Below are 22,074 nucleotides of genomic sequence, written 5' to 3'. Positions count from 1 at the left end.
TGTGCACAAATGTGGGGAGCGGTAGTGTAGCGGCTATGGCGCTGCGCTACGAACCTGACCACCCGAGTTCGATTCCCGCTCACGGACAACATCTACTCAGCCTCAAATGAGTACCTGGTACGGTGTGTAAACATCGGCACTCGGGAGACAAAGGCGGCCGGGCGTGGTCCTGGCCACCCACCCCATCGTGTGCCGTGCCGGCCCTTTATAGGTGCTCGCTAACAGCACTTGCCTCAAAAGTCGGTTAAGGCTGCACAGGGATATGGATCTTTGTCTGTGTGCGAAAATGTACAAGTGCGCATTGCGTGAGCAAGAAAATAAGCACACGCTATTAACGTGCAGATGCACGCGCACATGTTGGGGACACAGGGCGATTCCGTAATAGATACGCCGCTGAATTGTTTAATAATCATTATCCTCTTACTTTCTCTTCAACAGGTGATTTTGTCAAAGTGACGATTGATTTAATACGTATATTGAGAGCTCTGAAATAAAATGTTGTTTTCTCTACAAAGTCTCACGATTATTTTGGTGGGGTTATCCATAAGTGTATCACTCTGTAAAATTCGATACAAAATTTGAAAATCTACTGGGTCAAAAAATTGCGACCGCATTTCAAGGTGTTGTAGTCAGTTGTCATTTTCGCTGAAAGTTCTTCAACTAAAGGCAAAACATTCACTCATTGTGATCACTCACCCATCGGCATCTTGTCTTATTTGTTGTTTTATTCATACAACTTTCATACAAGCGTCTGCTAGCACTGTACTATAGAAGGAACGAGGTGGTCAGTTATAGGCGGAGAAGACGGGGAAGGTCTTGATTCTGGACTTGAACAAATGGGGGCAGTGAGATGACAGCACGGATGGCCGGGAGAAACATTTCCTGTGGCACAAAGCAGTCGATTCAAACCGCTCAGAGTCACCGAGATTTCTGAGTGCCCCCCCCCCCGCCGTGTTTTTTATTCATCGTATCACGGCAGAGTGACGTATGCACACACACACACAGTGGGCCACAGGTAAGTCCGTAAGGCTGCGTGTGTATATTTTGCCCGCCAGGCATTCACTGAATCCAGCCAGCATGTTGCTTTGCTCTTCTCACTGGCGGTGACTCACTGGCTCCAGTCAGAGGCCAACCACGGCTAATCTCTGACTTTGGGGGCCCATTAAAGACAAACACAGATTGGCATCAAGTAAGAGTAAACCCATTACAGTAATGGCACATGGCAAGACTTTTGTTTTTATTATTTTGCTTCCTCTGGTCGTTATCTCCTGCAAGGTAGCGGCAATTTATTTATAGCAGCCGTGTTAATTTGATTCGTAAACATGTTTAGCATAGGCAATACTGTAGCTTGAACATTAACGTTGTGTGTGGAGCACTTCAAGTTGGTAAACACTGATACAATTGTATCCAGACCCGTAGCACACTGCTGTGGACAATTATGAATAGTCAGTTAAATAGATGTATGTCTTCTCCACGTAAAAGATCAAATAATTAGTCGCGAAAGCCTTTGGGCTGATGGATATAATGTGCAATTTGTTATTTAGAAAAATTAACAGAAGTCTAACAGAAGTCGACTTTAATAACGATGCTAATGTTCTGAGAATATCATGATTCTCTGTAATCTCTATTGTATTTTTTTGTAGAAATTATCTGTTTTGATGAGTGGTGCAAAGTTTGAGGAGTCTTGATGTTTTGTGTGGATCATAAGGCAGAGAAAGTTAACTCCATCTGTATAAAAAAAAACATAACCCAAAGACGACAAGTTGCATTTAAAATCACTCTGTGTATTCACAAGACTCACATTTGGATATTAAAAGTAATGTGTTCTGGCAGTTTAAGTACAAAAAGGCAAAATATTGTTGGCTTTTTGGTTTGTTATGTAGTTTTTTCGCCATACATTATTCTCATTATACAGAAACTAATCACCACGGTGTCTTACTTATGCTTCTCAGTGTGTTTTGGAATCATTGAACCATTGTTCATTTATACTTACAGATTTTTTAAACAATTGTTTTAATTAATACAGTATGCACGTGAATTGTATACACACTGAAAAACAAAACGTGACATTTGATGTATGCTGCGTGACAACATTTGATATGTTGTTACTGCTTTGTGTAACCTTAGCAGTGCGAACAATTCACTTCACTTTCCTTCACCGTCTGCACATTCGGCATTGGAAAAACATGAAGTTTCAGAAATAATCATTCCATTCCTCATGACACAGAATCCATAGCATCATGTGTTCATAATCTCAAGCGAAATGTCTTCAATGTTCAACACGTTTTTTTGACGTGATTAGACATTCTTTATAGATGTACCTGAACATTGGAAGTTCCCTTATGGAGGCTCTACTGGATTTTGTAGATTTGACGTAACAGCGTTATTGTGGGGAAGGTTCAGCTTGCCTTGGTGGTGGGTGAAGACATTGTAATACCTTGTAAACAACGTTCGTGCGCAAGTAGCAAACGCAGAGAATGAACAAACTGATACGCGAGTAAACTCAACAGCACGCCGGCAGCAGTGCTAAAGACAACATCAGTGCACTTGCGATGCAAAGCCACGCGCAGCCCAGCTGGTATCAGTGTCCCGTTAAGGTCTGTTGCTCTGCCTTACAGTGCGATCCATTTACGGATATCCAACCGAATTATAATGATCCCGGCTTTATTTTCAACAGGGTGATTGAACGGCACAAAGAGTGACCAGAGTTGGACAAAGTCTATGAAGCAGAATGTTAAAGAATGTAATAAGTGTATGCAGATAGGGTGGGAGACTCAGTTCCGGATTAAGCCTGTAGCATATGTTATAAAGGGGCCCTAAAAGTAAACAAACACAATTTTTTTACTTGCACAGTAAAGTAATTGTATTTTTTCATTTCCTATACAGCCAGATAATACGACAAATCGCTAACCTTAAACACGCAGTCGTTCATAAAAGTCGACGGCGGTATAGTACTATAGTAATAGAGCAAGTGCAGAATCACTGAACCGGAATTGATAGCTTGAAGGCAATTAACGCGGGGCCCTTGAAAGTGCGGGGCCCGTAGCTACTACATGTGTAGCTACTACATATGTAGCTACTTTTGCTGCTAGGAAAATCGGGCACTAGGGAGACTTGATAAAAGGTAAGGCAGGCGCGGACCTGCGATTTCTTGTTCGCGTCACTGCTGGCGAGCAAGCTCCTCCCACCCTCAACCAGTATATATAAAATACGGGTTTCTTAGAATTTCTCTCACTTGATACAGCTATCGTGCTTGTGTTGCCTCCGAAACGTCGTGATTTTTATTTTATTTTTTATTAATTTTTTTTTTACCTACGTGACTTTACCGAAAAAACCTAAGAATATGAATCATTGCAGTCACGAAAGCTTCAAATCTAGAATCCCGTCTAGAGGCTATTTTTGCCCAACTCTTCCAGGCTGTCCAGACGCCGTGGAAGAGGTCGTGGTAACTCACATTTAACCCACCACTTTCAACCTGCAGATGGACCGTTCCGTAGCCCCCATTTATACTGCTTCGGTGAGACGAGGGATTTATTTTTTTTAAATAAAGAAAGTTGCCCCATTGTTTCAACTGAGATCGAACCGGTCACGTCTGGATCGCAAGTCAAGTGGTGCTAACCATTACACCACACCGGCATCTCGGGACGGATATAAATGACTCAATGAAACACGTCGCTTTATTTATAATGTGTCCATATTATTTAGTGGGGGTGTAGCTGTTAATAAATCACTCTGTAACAAACATGTTCACGGCACAGATGCAAATTCCCCCACTCACATTAATTATAATAATAATAATGCAATTTGTAACGCGCGCAGTGTTTCACGGGCATGAATGGCCCGTAACTGTGAGGCGGGGAGCCAAGCTTAGTGTCACACGAAAGCCGGGAGAAAGTTAAGCGTAGATTGTTGCGAATTTTGCAATCTGTGTAGGTTTTGCAACTTTGGTTAATTTGCGAAGCTGATTAAAAAAAAAGCAATCACCATGTTGCCCCACACACAATGAAGGCATGTACACAATCTCGTTTTGGTATATTCATTTAATGATTAAACGAATCATCATGAAGCAAACGCCCTTTGGCAGTATGGCGGTACAGTAGCGGCAATAACTTACTTTGTAATGTTTTTTTTATATTAATGCAATTGTTAAAAGCTGGATTTGGGGCTGTTACCAATGGAAAGTGTGTTTTGTGGGATTTTCAAGACATGGCAATAAAATAATTCAACTCTAGACCTCAACAAGTCACAAACCCCTCTCTGGTAGTTCAGATGTTCTCATGTTTACCAGCTCACAGACAATATATACACAAATATAATATCTGGCTCCAATGGTGTAGTGTGGTTTGCATGGGACCTGGTGTAGATAATGAAATGCCCCCCCCCCCGGCCCCCCAGTTCAATGTCCTCTCTTCATAGCCCGGGACCTCGGCTCCTCTGACACACGTGGGTCGGTGCAGTTGCTCCGTCTGCACGCTCGATGCTACACCACGAACTGACTCACGTAGCCATTCAAGAAAGGTTCGTCCTTAGAATGGGGGGGAAGGATTGGCAGCTGCACAAGGGTGTAATGAGGCAGAATTTAAGGACTTGAAATGAAACGCGTTGCCAGGATCTGCCCTTGTGCTGCTTTGGAAGCAAGTTTATCGATCATACGGTATATCACTGCGACTTCAGAATCCAGTGGCTTTATTTCAGAACAGCTTCATGCAGCAGTTGCTCACACATCAGTCTTGTGATCTTAACCACGAGATGGAAGAGTTCTTTTGGCGTTTGCAATTTTTTAAAAATTCTGCTTGGCACGAGTGTGCATTTAACTCCACAATTTACGGTGTAGATATTTGTACAAAATACGAACAGAAATTGGGCAAGTGAATACTTAAAAAATGCGTGTACTTGATAGCATGCTGTGATTGTGTGCGTGTGTGCGTGAAGTGTTTACAGTAATACTGCTCACAATGAACAGGTCCATTTACAGAAAGGCCTTCGATAATTACAAACCTACTCGTGATTGTTAATCTTAAATTAGCAAAAACTAAAAATAAACGAACACATTTCGTTTACAAAAATAACACTGCTTGTGCTTAAGGTAATTACGATTGCAATTTACACAGAAATGTTACACGATTGTACAATCATGTATTGATAGGGACAACGATAATCAAGTAATTATAAGGGTATTTTTTTCAAACATTTTCTTACCTCCTTCATAAATATACAAAATAGCGGCCTACACCCATCCATGTACAATTACAGTATTGTATATCTATTTTTTGTTTTTCCAAAACATATTTTTATTAATATGAAACGCTATGCTATATTACAACCAAACGTTTGTACCTGTGGAAACAATCGATATACGCAACTTGTAAAAGAAAGGTGTTTATAAAGTTCCTCGCTCCCATCGTGCACAAATATTAATGAAACAAAACCAACTATCATGTCCTGATTTGACGTCCGATTTTCAAATTTCACAGTTTTAATCCACCAACAGCAAGCGTTATTAGTTTCAAACTTACCGTGAAGTACGTTTTAGTGCATACCGTACAAAGGCACATTATTAATTGGGAGAAATTTCTCAAGGATAATTTTACATGCGTAAAACTCCAAATGTTTATATTTGAGACACATTTGAAAACATTTACAAAGTGTACGTTATATTGTGTTCATAAAAAAAATAAAAGCAATGTACATAACATACAAACAGGGTAACCAACAAATTTTTTGGTAGCAATCAAGTAAGGCAATCCTAGCTTCAAATTTACAATGTCCAATATATAAAAAGGTGTTATTTCGTATTGTTCTCTTCACAGCATACCTGTACAATGTTTATCAGGTCTGATTTGATAAATTGGAATTTTTGGTATACATGTAATTTTTGTAAAAAAAAAACTATCATTATCAAGTCATGTTACAAGTTGTCATCATTTCCATCTTTGCTGAAATCAGGCAAGGGGATTCGAGTCCAGATCACCAGTCGGGCCTAGCTGAAAGATCACGTGATGTAGCAGAATCCCTGCGTAGGAGAAATCTCCCAGAACAGTTACCTGAGTGGCAATGCAATACACGTAATGTTTAAGTGACCATTTTAGCAAGGTTTTTTGCTGTTGCAATGAAATCTCAGACAGGTTTATATTTATTGGCAATGTTGATTACGAACTCTGTAAAGGACTTACAAATGCAGTTAATGTCACACTGTTTTATCACATTGGCAACTCATCAGTCTCCCAAGCTCTGTGGCATAGTTGATGTTATTTTGGAAATGTGACGAACTTCTAATTCATTGCTCTTTGAAATGTGGCAGAAAAGCACTTCCACCCACTCGACACGTTTTTATTTTCTGCTGCACGACACGGAAGGCACAATTTTCAAGGAAGTTTTGTCTTCCTCGTACACAAAGGCACCGCTCAAACCTTCCGGCTTCTTATACATGTCTAGTGGGCGCATGTTCATAGGTATCTGCAGCGACTCGAACAAATCTTGAATTCCTTTCCATTCCATCGCAGCGTTCCAGTGCTGAGACCTCTTGAAGATAAATATAAGACCCATCCATCAGTGGAAGTCATGTGCGGTCAGGTTGGTAGGGAACGAAAGCCCTCAAGGCACCGCGGAAGCTGGGATCTCACACGTGCCAGCTACTGGGCCGTGGAGACCATCTGTTGGCTCAGGAAGTTGTCCATATTGGCATGGTTCTGAGAGAGCAAGTGTCCATGTCCGTCTGGGCCATGGTTTGTCTGAAACATCACCAGGCTTGCCGAGGATGCTGTGGTGAGAGGGGGACGAGAGGGTGGGGATGAAAGGGTTAGTTACTACCTACAAGGAACAGAAACAAAACAACGTGTACGACGCAGCAGCATCTCATCGCACGCAATTTGGGCAACAAGGACGTGTCGTCAAGTGCGTATTCACTCAACGGTAATCAGGGTCACGCCGCAATGCAGTGCTGTGGGTTGTGGTCCGTTGTTGCGGATTTTAGTGTGTAACCGTGTTATCAGCAGTTAATACATCACAAGTCAATGCTTGAGGGCAGAATCGACTATAGGATGTGATAATATCTCGTGTGTTTAATTCGATTCGCTTTTGCTGCCTCCATACTTTGCCCGTGTGAGTGTGATTAAACAGTGCTCATACATGCGGGTATATTGGTGCTTAACAATGTTGTTGTTTGTATTTGCATGCATTGAGTTTGTATGTAGGAACATGTACTTGAAAAATTGGCATATGTGTATTTACAGTGCATCGAGGCCGATGAGCTAATCCCCCAGAATGTGCCCAATCTCAGAAGCCTAACGGGGGTTTAGCCTTGATAGCGCTTCGTTTAGCCACCACCACCACCATGCATCAAACAGGTGTCACAAGCCACTGCGGGGGCTACGCGGTGAGTAGCAGAAGTCAGCGCAGCAAAATCCATCGTTGTCCCACACTATGCGCCTACGTCTTTGCTCCCCCGACTTCACCAACCCACACTGACCACAACGATGAAGCACGATCAGAAACCCACAGACGGACATCCAGCAGCGGATTGACACAAAATAAGTATAACCCGTAAAAACTAAGTTTTTCACTGTAAATCCTTTATATGCGTGGCAGCGAACTTAATATAAAGGATTTAAAAATATATTCGCCTGTGGAGGACGCGGGGATCGATCCCGCGACCTTTGGCATGGGAAGCGAGGGCGCTACCAACTGCGCTACTCCGCCACGGCCTGTGGAGGGGTTACGCTCTGGGCTCTTATACTGTGACGTTCAGCCAAAGCCATGAATGAGTTCTATTTGAATATATGTAAAATTAAATTTTTTTGCCTAAAAAGTGTAAAATTTTGGGAATTTTTTTTCACGAACATTAATTGTCTGGCACAACGAGTCTGTGTGGAAAATGTCAGCTCGATTGGATCACGGGAAGTGGGTTAAAAAACGACCGAAAGATTTGCACGGTCGTAAGCAAGCAAGCACGCAAGCAAGCAAGCAAGCATGCGAACTTAATATAAAGGATTAAAAAAAAACCCCTGGCCGTACTTGCACACCTGCACGCGCATAGGGGATGGCGGCCAAGAGTCATGGAAAATAAGTTGGGAGCTACAAAAAATAAATACCCCCAGCGAATTTAATTTGGCGTGTAGATACCGAAAAATTAAATAAAGCAGAGCGAGGTTTAAATTAAAAATCAAAGGATGCGAGGACAACGCGCGGCTCTGACGTGCATCCGAGAAGAGCCATATGCCACCACCGCGGAAGGACACGGGGGCAGCACCAGCAGTGCCCCCGTGTCGTGTCGCGGTTGGGCAGCGCTGCGTTTCCTGTCTGAGAAAACCTCCATTTCCACCCAATTATCGGCCTCACTGGATTTTCCCACAAAGTGCGCCCGCCAAGATGAACGTGTGATGGATTGGTCACGCTCTTGGCATCGGGAGGGGAGAGAGAGAGAGAGAGATTTGGGGTGTTGCGTTGTGGGGGAGAATGTCAGTGGGAGGGGAGGAGGAGCGAGGAGTTGTGGGCAGTTGGGGATGGGAGCCGAGTGGAGAGAAGGTGGGGGTGGCGTGTAGTAGTTGGGAGGGTTGTGTGATTGGGTATCAAGGGGTGGTGGGAAGGAGCAGGGAGATCAATCGATGGGATGCGAGTAGATTTCGAGGACAGGGTGTACTGTCTGCTTCGTGCAGCAACAAACAGTGCACTAGAAGATGCCATTGATAAGAGTCAATACATTTCCTGAAATGGGCAAGGTAATAAGAACTTAAGAAAAGCGACGGGGGGTGTTTTATAAACATTTTTTGGAGTTTGCATGTTCTCCCCGTGGTTCGGTTTTCCCTCCACATTTTGAAACATGCATTTGGAATTTTTGGCTGCTAGAGATTTCCACGCAATAAGCCACTTCGTTGAGCTATCGTTTGTGGCCAGGTTGCTCGCTTCTGAACAATAGCTTGTGTAGTTTTCGATTTAAAGTTTTCGTGACTGCAGGGATTAATCTTTTTGGTTCTTTCGGTAAAGTCACGTAGAAGGGAAGTAATAAAATAATAAAAAATAAAACATAATCAAACGTTTCGGCCACAACGCAAGCAGCCGTCCTCAGGTGAGGACGGCTGCTTGCGTTGTGGCCGAAACGTCGTGAGAATTATTTTATTATGTTTTATTTTTTTATTACTTCCCTTCTACGTGACTTTACCGAAAGAACCAAGAAAATAGCTATATAGCTCAGTGGGCCTTTCCTGGTGAAATGAAAAATAGTTTATAGTTTAGTTTTAGTTCATTCAAAGTCGAACAGTGGGAGGAAACAAGGAGAAAGAGAGGAGTGCCAAAATGGGCTGGCTGTGAATTGTGGGGCTCTAACAAAAATTGTGTGTCATGGTGACAGAATATAGGCGGCAACGTCTAGAGAGCGTATGACCAATTTTCTCGGAATGCACCAGATCATCAAAAACTCAGAAGCTAAGCAGGTTTGAGCCCGGCTAGTGCATGGATGAGTTACCACCGTGTACAGAGGGCTGGGGCAATGTGGTGTGGCAGGAGAAGGCAGTGCAGGAAAGTGAATTGTTGTAGCGTTCTTCTACGCTCCCACGATACACGCACCCCGATCTCACTAACCCGCACTGACCAGCGCGGTGAAGTGTGCTCAAATAACGCGCACGGCCCGCTCGGTATGGGGAGGCATTCATCCAGCAGTTGATCGACATAAAAGAACAGCGGATTTACATGATGGAGAGAGAGAGAGAGAAGTTGGTGTTGGGAAAAATGTTCAGAGTAAAGTCAGAAGTGAGCACCCTAGTGTGTTGAAGAGCACACCACCTGTCACTGGTGACATAAAACTTCCTTCACTAACCACAGCGGGACCCCCACTCCATTCGAGAGATTGCTGAGATTTGCTCTCATAGACGTTCTTTAGCTCTAGATTTGAAGCTTTCGTGACTGCAAGGATTCATATTCGTAGGTTTTTTCGGTAAAGTCCCGTAGGTAAAAAATTCAAATTAATAAAAGTAAAATAAAAATAAAATAAAAATCACGACGTTGTATCAAGTAATACAGCAATCGTGCTGTGACGGTTCCACCTGAAGACGGCAGCTTGTGTTGCCTCCGAAACGTCGTGATTTTTATTTTATTTTTATTTTACTTTTATTAATGTCAATTTTTTACCTACGTGACTTTACCGAAAAAACCTAAGAAAATGTTCTTCAGCTCCTCAAACGTGACTAAAATAACGGTCTCTTAGAGGTGACGCACTGATACACGGATTAACATTGAATTATTAACCTCACGATACATCATGTGTGCGTGCACATGTAAGAATACTTGTTGTTGTCAATTCGTATACCTATGTTGCATGTAATGGGATCGTGTAACCCTCGCAGCCACTAGTGGCCGATGCATTCACCGCAATTTGATATGTAAAAGAAGAATGAATTAATTAATAAATTCGCGACCCCGAATTGTGACAATTCATTTAATTGCCGGGTGAGTTGGGGTGGGGACAGAGGGGGAGGTTATACCACGGAGTAAATGTTTGCTTTCTAACCTTAGGCCTTCACCCAGCAGTGGATCGATCATAGCTGATGATGATGATGTAGTAAATGTGGCTTTGGGAAGTACGACAAGGACTCAACAGTACAGTACTGTGGAACTTGTGCTGTGTAAGACATTACATTCAAAATAATTGTAAACATCCTGCATATGTGTTCCGTGTATGCATGTACTGTGTTTGCGCACATACATCATGTACATGTATCTTCATCATTATCATCATCACCACTCTTACCCGACCACACAGTTTGCACGGTCAATCTCAGCAGGCTTTGATAAGCAACATGCTGCTTTACAGCACAGTATACGTAATGCAAAATAATAATTTGCGTCGTTGTCGAGAAGGAAAATAACAAATTAGATAAGGTAGACAACAACGGCCCAACGGCCGTCTTGGGAGTGCAAAATTTCAGCGGCACCGATTCAAGACAAGAAAACGCTGGAACGGTTTTGGCATACATTGTCTCATGAGCGAAGTTAGGCTCGCCTGAATAAATGCTGGTGAACTGCCAGATGTTTCAAGGCAACGATCCTCTGTTAGATTTCGATTTAAAGCTTTCGTGACTGCAGGGATTCATCTTCTTGGTTCTTTCGGTAAAGTCACGTAGAATGGAAATAATAAAATAATAAAAATAAAACATAATAAAATAATTCTCACGACGTTTCGGCCACAACGCAAGCAGCCGTCCTCAGGTGTAGAACAGGTCTGTGTGTCTGTGTGTGTCTGTCTTCTCGACAGACCTGTTCTACACCTGAGGACGGCTGCTTGCGTTGTGGCCGAAACGTCGTGAGAATTGTATTTTATTATGTTTTATTTTTATTATTTTATTATTTCCATTCTACGTGACTTTACCGAAAGAACCAAGAAGATGGATCCTCTGTTAGATTTGGTCCCATTTCGATGCAAAATTATATCATGCACAACACAAAACAATCATCGTTGTGCAGAGTATAAATAACAAAATAGACAATGCAGGATACGTTGTCCGACTGCCTAGTTTCGTACAACGTCACAGTCGTTTACAGCCCCTGTGTCAATGCACTGCTGGATTAATGCTCTCCCGCGCAATGTCGGTCATACTTCACCACACTGGTCAGCGCGGGTTTGGTGACGATGCAGGAAGGGGGGGCAGCCAGGTTAATAGCGCAGTTGGGCTAACCAACATTGTGTACATCTACCCGATCCGAATTCACATCGTCAGGTTCATCTTTGCACCGCTTACCACATATACGTAAACATATACAAAGCATTTAAAAAAATATATTACAGGTACAATGCACGACCGCGTAAATATATATGTAAATAAAATGGTCTGCACCTAGAGAATAAAATGTTTCTTGCCAAAATAATCCTGCGGACCTGAAGGCAGGCCTGGGCTGGAGGGCACACTGTGGGCTCCCTGGATGTGCTGAATGGAGCTCTCCTGAGCGTGCAGGTGCATCGAGGCGGGGCTCTGCGGGACAGACGTTAGAATTGAGTGCTCTGATTTTCTGTCAGTGTCAGGCGAAATAAGCACCTGTGCAGCGGGGAAGGTAGGGGCAGAATTGGTGGAGGGAGAGGAGGTGTTAGTGGGTGGGTGGGTAGGGGGGGGGGGTGCAGGGTGGGTGGGTGGGTGGGGGTGCAGGGTGGGGGGGGTGCAGGGTGGGGGGGTGCAGGGTGGGGGGGTGCGGAGTTAGTTGCGTCCACGTGGATGCGCGTAGCTGTGTTCAAGTAACACCGGTAGCGTTGTTTGCTACGTTGGTGCACAGGGGTGGGGAAATTTCTTCTTACCGAGGGATAAAATTATACTTTTAAAATAACATTTGTGGACCGCACATTAGCACACACACACACACGCACGCGCCTCACTCCCTTCTGCCTCTCACAGTGACGGAAGGGACTACACGTGCTGAAATTAGAAACGCAGTTTTTGCCAGGTCGATAAACGTTCCTCTCTAGTACCCGATTAGATGCTTGCAGTGATAAATAAAGATTGTTTTTGTAGGTAATTTAAAAGTGGTAGGACTCAAGTGGCTGTGGGTCATATGGAATGAAGCTGAGGGCCACGTATGGAAATTTGGCCGTATGTCACCCACAGCTGCATTAGTGAATGCAACACAAAAATCCCTCCATCGCCTCTTTAACGTAATTATGTTTTTGCCTTATGTGTCCAATATCACACTAAGTTGAGCTGAGTGGTAATTAAAAGGGGAGCAAGTTATAAAACTAAATTATATGAATGCTTAATTCTTTCCCCGTGACGACATATCCCACTGCTCTGTCAAGTATGTTCAGGTGTAGTTACATTTAGACGCTGTATGAATCTAAATCGCTTTTGTTGGTTACTAGTTTTAGTATTTTTTTAAAACTTTAATTCCATTTTGGAGAGCATTATTTCAATGGGGAAATTAACACAAGACAAGATACACACAGCACGGAGTATAAAATGTTAATATTTGATTAACATTTGGTAAGCGTTTGTGGTTTTAGCACTCGAGATTAGTGAAGGAATGAGTTGCACAAGGAAGGTGCACAATGAGTAATCGGCAAGGCACCTGGTAAAGGTGCGATGAAGATGATAATAATACGATCAGAAGTTGACTTAATGTGTGTCAGTGGCATTGCAGTCATGTTAATCAAAGAACATACATGTCTTAGAAAGTCATACGTAGGTTCAATCGAAGTTAAGATATTTCCTCAACGTTTGCAAAAACGAACACAATGCAAAAGCACATACCAACTTAATCCCCTAAAAGAGAATCTGTTAATCACATCGTTCCAACGATATATTTACGGGCAATGTTTGGTTGGTTTAGATCGGTGTTTCTCAACTCCAATCCTCACTAACTGAGAAATGCACACTGCACATCTTTAGTGGTGTGTTATTACGCAACTCACAATAACCGGGAATTTTATCGTCTCGGGAAGATCTACAGATTGTTCCATGACAGCTACCTCGAAAAGAGGACGTCCTGGGAAAACCAGGACAGGTTGCAACCCTAGTAGTGGGCTGGGTGGTGGCTGGGATCTGAGGATTGGAGTTGAGAAACACTGGTGGATGCCACTGGGCTTGTATGTACGTACAGTAAAACCTTGGATTGCGAGTAACTTGGTCTGCGAGTGTTTTGCAAGACGAGCAAATTTTTAAAATAAATATAAATTTGATAAACGAGCGAGGTCTTGCAATACGAGTAGTACGTGTATACGCTTTGTCTGCCGAGCGTCACGTGATCACAACTGATATACGAGTGCTTTGGATTACAAACACGTTTCCGGAACGAATTATGCTCGCAATCCAAGGTTTTACTGTACGTTGAATTTCTTTTGCACCGTACCTAACCAACCGTGCTAATGGGAGGTGCGGCTTTGCAGTGCCCTCACGGGGTAAGCGGCAGCGGTACCTGCTTGTTGGAGCTGTGGAGATTTCCGGTTTCTGTGATGACCATGGTTTGAGAAAAGCGTCCGTTGTGAGGGTACTGTGGTGGCTCTGCTTTGTGGCTGTAAAACGCTGCAAACGAAGACAAACACACAAAAAACAATGTTGTCACGTGTTTTTTGTTTACCACAAGGTCATTTTCAACTGAAGCCTGAAGCATTCGAGGTTTATTTTGTAGGTGGCTCAGGGGGGCCAGAGAACTGATTTTGAGTTCAATTCCGGGTTTCGGCTGCCGGTGATTAAAACCAGATTCGCAAGTGGAGTGATTTGAAGGTCTCATCCCGGTCACCAATGATTAGACAGGAAGAAGAAAGAAAAAAACGCATCACGCTAAATTTGGCTTCTGACTTTTCATTTGGATAAATTCTCGCTCTAAAGGTTTAATTGACTTGCGGCGAACGCCTTTCATGGGACGTATAAAAGGCGCGCCCGTTGTGTGAATAAGGAAGCCGATTCAAGGCACTGGAGAAGTAGTGCTTGGCTTCATCTTGCGGGCGCCCGTTCCCTGATGCAGGGTCATGCACCACCCGTGACGTTGAAAACACAAGCGGCGTGAAATAAGGGAAAACAACAGTAAAGGTTGCAAATGAAATAAATGTTCTGATATTATATTCTTGGTTCTTTCGATAAAGGCACGTAGAAGGGAAACAATAAAATAATAAAATATAAAACAATACAATTATTTTATTGTTTCCCTTCTATGTGACTTTACCGAAAGAACCAAGAATATGAATCCCTGCAGTCACGAAAGCTTTAAATCAAAATTTGTTCTGATATTATTTAAATGTGACCATCACTAAGGGATTTGTATATGACGGTGTTTTACCTTACTAATTGGCTGTGTCGGGTGGTGGCGGGTTTAACGACACATTGATATATTTACGCGATATCACCCAAAAAAACCTGTATTACATACAGTGTCGTTTGGGTGTTGGCATCGTCTACAAATGAATGGAACGAAAATGGTTTTTTTTTACAACTGAAGTGCTTCCTGTGAGGATCGTAGACCGGCTTCACAATCTACCACGAACGTTTGGCCAAAGTGATTTGAGATACCCTTGAAAAAGAATATTCACCAAAATTAGTTTTGTACTATATTCGGTCAATTTGGATAATTATTTAAGTCACTAACAATTTGTCCACCATTGTCAGCGTGGCTGATTACAGCTGTTGCTTGTTTTGAAGTTACTTTGATGCTGGTGCACTCGCTGCATAATCAGCCTGATCATCTAATTGGGGTCATGACCTGGTGACCTATGGTAATGAGGGGTCAGTGATGGTACAAAGACACAGGAAAGAGGGGCACGCAAGGAAATTGACCACTTCAGCTGTGACCATGTGACCATGTTGTTTCCCATGAGAGATTCGAAGTTGTTAGGATGTTAGATAAACACTTTGCTTACTCTTGTCACAAGCGGAAACACAAGGTAATTAACATTTGCAGGAGAGGTGATTTTAGACGTGACATATGCATTTCGTAATTCCATGGCCTGTATGCTTGCTGACTAAAGAGAAGCAAGCATTAAAAAAAAATGCATGTCATCATTCCACCTGTAATGTCAGTAATAAGTAGAAAGTTAATCACTGTTTATTTTACACGGTGTAATATTCTAAACTAATTAAGAAACTGGCCAAGCGGTACAGTGGTAGTGTGTGTGGCTCGCAAATTAAACGTTGCGAGTTCAAATCCCGGCCAGGTGTGGTGGTGGGGGGAACTCAACCCATCATACCCTCTAGGGTCGTTAAAATAGCTACCACTTCATCGTGGCTGTCCTATGGAAAGACTCCCCCCGCCGTAGAAATGAAGAATATCCAGCCAGCACTGGCAGAGGGCTGTGAACAGTTGATGAGCATCGTTCCACACTCAACCGAGCTGAACACCATTTACATTTTCTATACTTGTAATTCCACATTGCAACATTTCTTCACCGCGCTCAGTCTCCCTGGCGACAGTTTTTTTCCACAACCTCCACACACCTCGGTAACGTGCCCCAGCGACCGCGTGAAATGAAAGCGATCGCAACAAACGTCCCTGCCGGCCGCCCAGAGCCAGGGCCCAGGAGCAGCTAAAGCGGCGACGGGTAGCTCGGGCCAGAGTCGGTGCTCCGAGGCAGGCAGGTGTAAAGTGCGTGGGAGGCGACCGCGGGGGCGGCTCGACTCTAAAGCGCCGCTCAGCTGCTGAAGCGTCGCCCCACTTCTTTCCCAGAGCGCAGAGCAGCGGAGCGTGCGTGTGAGTGCGTGAGCGTGCGAGCGTGTGAGCGCACGCGTGTGAGTGCGAGCAGAAGGCAGCGGCAGCCTCGCGGTTCGCGCGCTGCGCTACGAATCCAGCGAACCGAGTTCGATGATTCCCACTCGCGGCCAACACCAGTGACGGTTTATCTCCACCGGTGCTGGGCCTTCCCTAGGTCGACTCAGCCTCAATTGAGTACCTAGTGCGATGTGTAAAAAACATTGCCGCTCGGGAGAAATAGGCGACCTGGGCGTGATGCTGGCCAACCACCACCCTTCGTGTGCCGTTCCGGCCTTCATAACAGCGCTCGCGAACAGTCTAATCCTGCATACTGCATAATGCACGGGCATTATATGACTTTGAAACCCCCCGCCCACCTCCTACGCATTTCACAAGTAGTGACTAATCCCGTATTTGCATTTGCCATAAATATGCTAAATTCTTCTTGATATGCAAATTCTTTTGTAAAGGCGCTCTTTCCCCCTTCCAACCCAGCTTAAATATACGCTCCAAGCCTGGTGGTGTTTCATTCAGACGCTGTCTTCTCGACAGACCTGTTCTTCACCTGAGGACGGCTGCTTGCGTTGTGGCCGAAACGTCGTGAGAATTATTTTATTATGTTTTATTTATATTATTTTATTATTTCCCTTCTACGTGACTTTACCGAAAGAACCAAGAAGACGAGACCTCACCTCAATAGTTTGTTAAAGTTATACTGGTGGCTCATTGTGTTTGTGCAAGCAGAGGAAGAAACTCACGGTGAGGGCTCTGCAGCTGCGCTACGGTGGCCATGAATTGCGACTGCCCCATGTGGCTCTGCGCGTGCTGCATCAGCGGCTGCTGCAGCCCGTGCAGCTGCTGCGACTGGAGCTGCATGGGCTGGAGGGTTGTGAGGCTGCCGCCCACGCTGTTGATGACGGGGATGGACTGCGCCTGGCCGCCGCTCAGACCTGCAGTTTGGAACATTTGATGGGGGGGGTGGGGGTCAGAGTGAGTTGGTGTCCACGAGCAATGGAAAAAACACGGATAATCGCGTCGAGTGGGCCACACCGTGAATCACCCTCCTAGCGAGTTAATGAGTTCTCATAATGACTTCATTCAAGAATATGTTCTTCATGGGATTCTTTTTACGCTTTTAGCCTCTCGAGGGGTTCTCTAGAGCTCCGTCTAGTGGAGGTCTTTTCGCCAGCATTGGCATGAGCAAGTAATTGCAGGGCTGAAATTTTAGCTTTCACCACCTCGTTTGTACTGTTATTTATTTCTCTTTGTATATACTCATGTTGGCTCCTTTAACTTAAATAATGAATTCTCACTTGCACGATTTAATGCGTGGATTGTGAGCGCGACAGTCGATTTCAATTCTATAAATCGACGCATCGTCGAACACCTAACATGGAGCCATTCAAACCAAATTTCAACAACGTACGTATATAGGCATATTAAAGTATACTTTCATGAGCCATGTCTAAGAAATGTACTAAATGTGAAATGTCTTGGGCGTTGATGTGTCGAAGCTTAGAAATACTCACTCTGTGCGATGGCCATGACTCCGGGTAGCTGGGTCATGATGAGGTTCTGGTGAGGCTGCTGGGACATGTGGTGCGGAGAGTGCAGGTTGTGGATGTGCGTCAGGGTGCTCACAGGCGGCAGGGTTCCCCCAGAAGTCTGGATCTGGCACCACAGCGGTCACACAAAGACGACAACGAGAGAAAGAGTGTTGTGAGCACATAAAATGTGTGGAACACAGACAGGTACGCAACATGTTCCTGATTAATGTGAAAAAAAATATTTTCAAAAACATTTCCAGCCCTTTGTCAATCCACTGCTGGATGAAGGTTTTCTGTGCCGTCTCAGTCATCGCGGCAGTTGTTTGACCATACTTTACCATGTGTCAGTGTGGGTTGGTGAACGGGGGGGGGGGGGGGGGGCAGGACCACGTGATATATCTCGCCACTTGTGTGAACCATGGCTGGATTTAGATTCATTGTGTCGTGTGCTAACCACTACGTCAGCACTCCACCCACATGGTTTGCATCAAAGTTTAATTGGCAAATGATCATAATATTGGGAGGGGGGGGGGCGGTGTGGAGGGGGGGTTTCTGATCGTAACCAATACGGACTTCAAGGTGTAAAAAAGAAACCCCGTAAATATATATCCTGCGCGATGTGACACTTAGTCTGCTCCCTATAACTGTAGATTGCTGCGAGAATTAATCGCCGAGCCGGGGGCCCAAAACGTCTCCCCTCCCAGACGCAGGTGGGAGAGGGCAAGCGGGGGCCATGGGAAGGGAAGGGGGGTCCAGGCGTCTGCTGTCCCTAGGGCTGTCGGCCTTAGCTACGATGCCACTTGCATGCTCCACGGCACAAAATTAAGTGAGCGGCTGACACCGCAAGCCAACCGCCTCCGCTTCCCAGAGCGGGACCGGCATAGGCGCTTAGTTCAGTCTGAGTGGACCTGGGGGAGGACGCACGCGCGCAGGGTAGATTAAGGCCAATTGTGAGCCATGTGAACGCTCCGCAGTGAGTACGATGAAGGGTTACTTTCTAAGACGAGGAGGGCTAATGGGTGTGAAGATTATAGTGCCTGGGTTGTCAAGGGAAAATGTAAGTTTTTAGATCAAGTTTATTTTTCCTGTGTGGTGTATTTATTTCAATACCAGTCTTCCTGTAATTGAACAATACAATAGACTGCTGGCATCAATTGACCCATCGTTATTCTCATCAGCCATGATCAATCTACTGCTGGATGAAGGCCTTCCCTAGCTGTCGCCATACCCCACAGTCTCATGATTGAACTCATTAAACCATACCTTGTTTTAGGGGCACTCTATCCATCTAATCTGAGATAAACATGTGCTACAAGTGGAAAAGTCATCTTTTAATGCCTGGTCCGGCACTTGTAAGAACGCCTGCTGTTCATACCCACTTACATTTAATGGATGTTCTACAGTAATGTGGAAAAAAAAGTCACCTGTAAGAATACATGTCTTTTCTTCGTAAATAAATCAGTAAAAGTGTTGCATTTTTTTCATATTTCTCAAGGTTGAAAAATATAGCATATTATCTTCAAGGAAACCGTATGTTCCTGAGAATAATCATTGCGCGTGAACGTTGGAAGGAACCGGAAAGAGAGGAAGACCTAACAGAGAATGGCTTGACGACGACATAAGAAGAGATCGGTGCCAGAAAGATGTGGCACTACTTGAGCATATTGGCACAACACAGAGTAAAGTGGAAACAAATGACGATATGTGCAGTCGACACGTATGGGCTATCAGCACATGGATCGCGATGACGATGAAATGTTGTTCCAACAAATGTAGGAGAATGCCTTTATAATCGGCCTTTTATAAACGAAGACTAGAGATGGCCATCAAATGGAGCTGTGTGCGAGCCTGTGACTAAGGCCTCACCTCCATTGTGGGAGACACTTGCTGCAGTACCACCTGTCCCGTCGCCATGGAGATGTTGCCATGGTGACCCGAGGGCGACACCACATCACCTGAGCCTGGCTGGCCATACCGGCCACTTGCCAGCAACGAGCATCCTGATTTGCGAGAGAAAACACGAAAAAAAACGTGTTTTGACTATTAGGTAGCGGAACACCAAGAACGACAAACGTGTAACAACTTTGGAGAGTGTTTTTCTTTTTAACGGTTAAAAATTCTGTGCTTGATAACCACCTTTTTGGTGTACATTTCATCGTTTGTTGAACTTTATCTGCGCACATGGCTGAAGTAATTCATCATCGTCATTATTTATGCCTTGATACAGCGCCTCGTACAAGTATGAAACAAGGCCCGAAGCGCCAACGGAATGAGGAAGCACGGTTGAACACAGCACTCACGCAATCTTAGAGGCACATAAAGACTACTAAATACCATTTTATGTTATTTAGTAGGAGAGTATGCTAAACGAACACATAGAACTCACGTATCGTGAATAAATAAAACGTTTAACGTGGAGAGATGGTGACATGTTGAACTTCGTTTGCACCGTACATAGCCAGCCATGCTAATCGGAGGTGCGTGGGAAGGACAACACACAAAACACAAAAAGCATTTCGAAAGAAATTAGTTTTCAATATAAACGTAAAAGTGCATAACTCCAGTGGCTTCCAACCCCATAATGCTCAAACAACAATGCACAAAAGGCATGCGCACACTATGTTGAAAAGCGTGTTGTTACATCTGTGCAGTTTGTAGCACACATTATGCTCGCTTGGTGGTTAGATCATTCGACGGACAACTTATGCATAGAGACGTGAATATAGAAAAAAAAATGTTGAACAGCAGGAGGTCGATTGCATCATTTGCTTCGCAATTTAAGCACCTTGCCCTGCTCCCCATCTCCCTCCCTCGCCCTCCCACCAACCCCCACACTCCCCCGTGGCACCACCAGCTCCTTATGCTGGCACACGTTTGTGACCTCAACACTTTCTAGCCACCGAGCTCAATGGATTCTTTCCGATACGGTTGTAATAACTGTTAGGCAATCTGTATATATAAAAAAAACAACGGCTACACCTCAACAGGTAGATTTTTTTTAAACCACACGCAAATAAACTAGGAAGGAATTGCGGTGGTGGGGTGGGGGTGGGGAGATTTTTTTTGCTTTTAATGTTTTTCGTGTCGGTGCGAGCTTGTCTCAGCCGGCTCAGTGGGCGGCTGGGGCGGGTGGCGAGGGGGGGGGAACGGGGCAGGCGGTGCAGGTGGGAGATGAGGTGGTGGTGGTGGTGCTCGCTAACAGCACTTGCCCCTACAGTCTGTTAAGGCTATACGGGGGATCTTTGTCTTGTTTTGATGGGAGAAAGTGTGGTGAGCGGTGGCATTGCGGTCAGCGCCCTGTGCTACGAAACTCGACTACCCGAGTTCAATCACCGCACGCGACCAAATAACACTGGCAAATATTTGCTCCAGGTCTGGGCCTCTTCTAGGTCTACTCGGCCTAAAATGAGTACCTGGCGCGATGGGAAAACATTGCCTACTCTGGAGACGAAGGCCACCGGGCGTGGTGTTGGCCACACCACACCCTCGTGTACCATACCGGCCTCCATAGGTGCTCGCTAACAGCACTTGCCCCAACATTCTGGTAAAGGCTGAATGGGGGATCTTTGTCTTTGGTGGTGGGAGAGCAGTGGATTAGCGCGTGGAAGCCGTAGCAGTTTTCACAGAAAGAGGCTTGATTGGGTTTTTTTTTCAGAGCAGGTGACTTGCGTCATTCCAACTTGAACTGTTGTGACCCAGCAAGATAGGATAATTTACAAAAATAAAAAAAACCCCATTCTTTACTATGCTGCAATGAATGAGCGTTCATTTCTATTACAGGTTTGGCATACATTCTAATTGTTGCGTGTATATGTATGTTATGCATATGCCATATAGTTTTACGTCTAGACCAAGAAAAGCCTCAACGAGTCTGCCAAACTTACTTACGCAGTCTGGTGATGTCTCTACCTGATTACGCTTTAGACAGTCTGAATCAGACACAGAAGTTTTAATTGTCCCTGGTGTAGGAGGTTGGTAAAGAGACGGATTGTTTACCACTTGGCTCACACTGTTATCTTGACCAGGGGTTTCCAAACTGCCTGGCCTCACGACCTACCAAGGTGCAACTTTCCACGTTCATATATAAACTAACTTAATTCACAAGCTGTATGTGCCTGGTGATTAATACCATATTCCACATCGCGCAGAGAACACGGATTCAAAATAAAGCAACTAATGTTTTTTTCCGGTCATTGCCAATCATCAGGCATCAGCGTGTAGCAGCTTCATTTGTATTTTAATGGAAAAGTTTGATAAGCATGGAAAGGTGGACCCTGGTGGTTTGCAACGACTGGAGTTCGAGAACCCCTGATCTCGTCGATATCGGGCACTTTGGGATCGGAAGTTTTAAATTCGAAGGCCAGAAAACTTGAGA

General features: G+C 44.5%; 1 protein-coding gene across 4 annotated transcripts in view; it reads right to left on the bottom strand.

Moving 5' to 3' along the window:
* Positions 1-5,567: 5,567 nt before the first annotated feature.
* The window catches only part of LOC133348517 (hepatocyte nuclear factor 1-beta-like), a 51,070-nt gene continuing 34,563 nt past the window's right edge, over positions 5,568-22,074 (bottom strand). Inside the window, exons 5-11 of one of the 4 annotated variants that reach the window (XM_061561370.1) lie at positions 19,566-19,699; positions 17,682-17,823; positions 16,911-17,102; positions 13,888-13,994; positions 11,867-11,960; positions 10,502-10,612; positions 5,568-6,760 (exon numbers count right to left, since the gene is read on the bottom strand). In XM_061561370.1, the coding sequence (XP_061417354.1) occupies positions 10,530-10,612; positions 11,867-11,960; positions 13,888-13,994; positions 16,911-17,102; positions 17,682-17,823; positions 19,566-19,699 (752 nt within the window). In that variant the 3' untranslated portion in view covers positions 5,568-6,760; positions 10,502-10,529. Of the gene's footprint in view, positions 6,761-10,501; positions 10,613-11,825; positions 11,961-13,887; positions 13,995-16,910; positions 17,103-17,681; positions 17,824-19,565; positions 19,700-22,074 lie in introns of all 4 variants that reach the window. The other 3 variants (XM_061561368.1, XM_061561369.1, XM_061561371.1) reach the window with 3 other exon arrangements.

Source organism: Lethenteron reissneri, chromosome 27 (genome assembly GCF_015708825.2).
Source record: "Lethenteron reissneri isolate LAM-NWPU_2019-01 chromosome 27, ASM1570882v1, whole genome shotgun sequence".
In the NCBI taxonomy this organism is placed as follows: Eukaryota; Metazoa; Chordata; class Hyperoartia; order Petromyzontiformes; family Petromyzontidae; genus Lethenteron; species Lethenteron reissneri.
The sequence above is the reverse complement of the archived record's forward strand: the minus strand, read 5'-3'. Positions and strand labels throughout refer to the sequence as shown.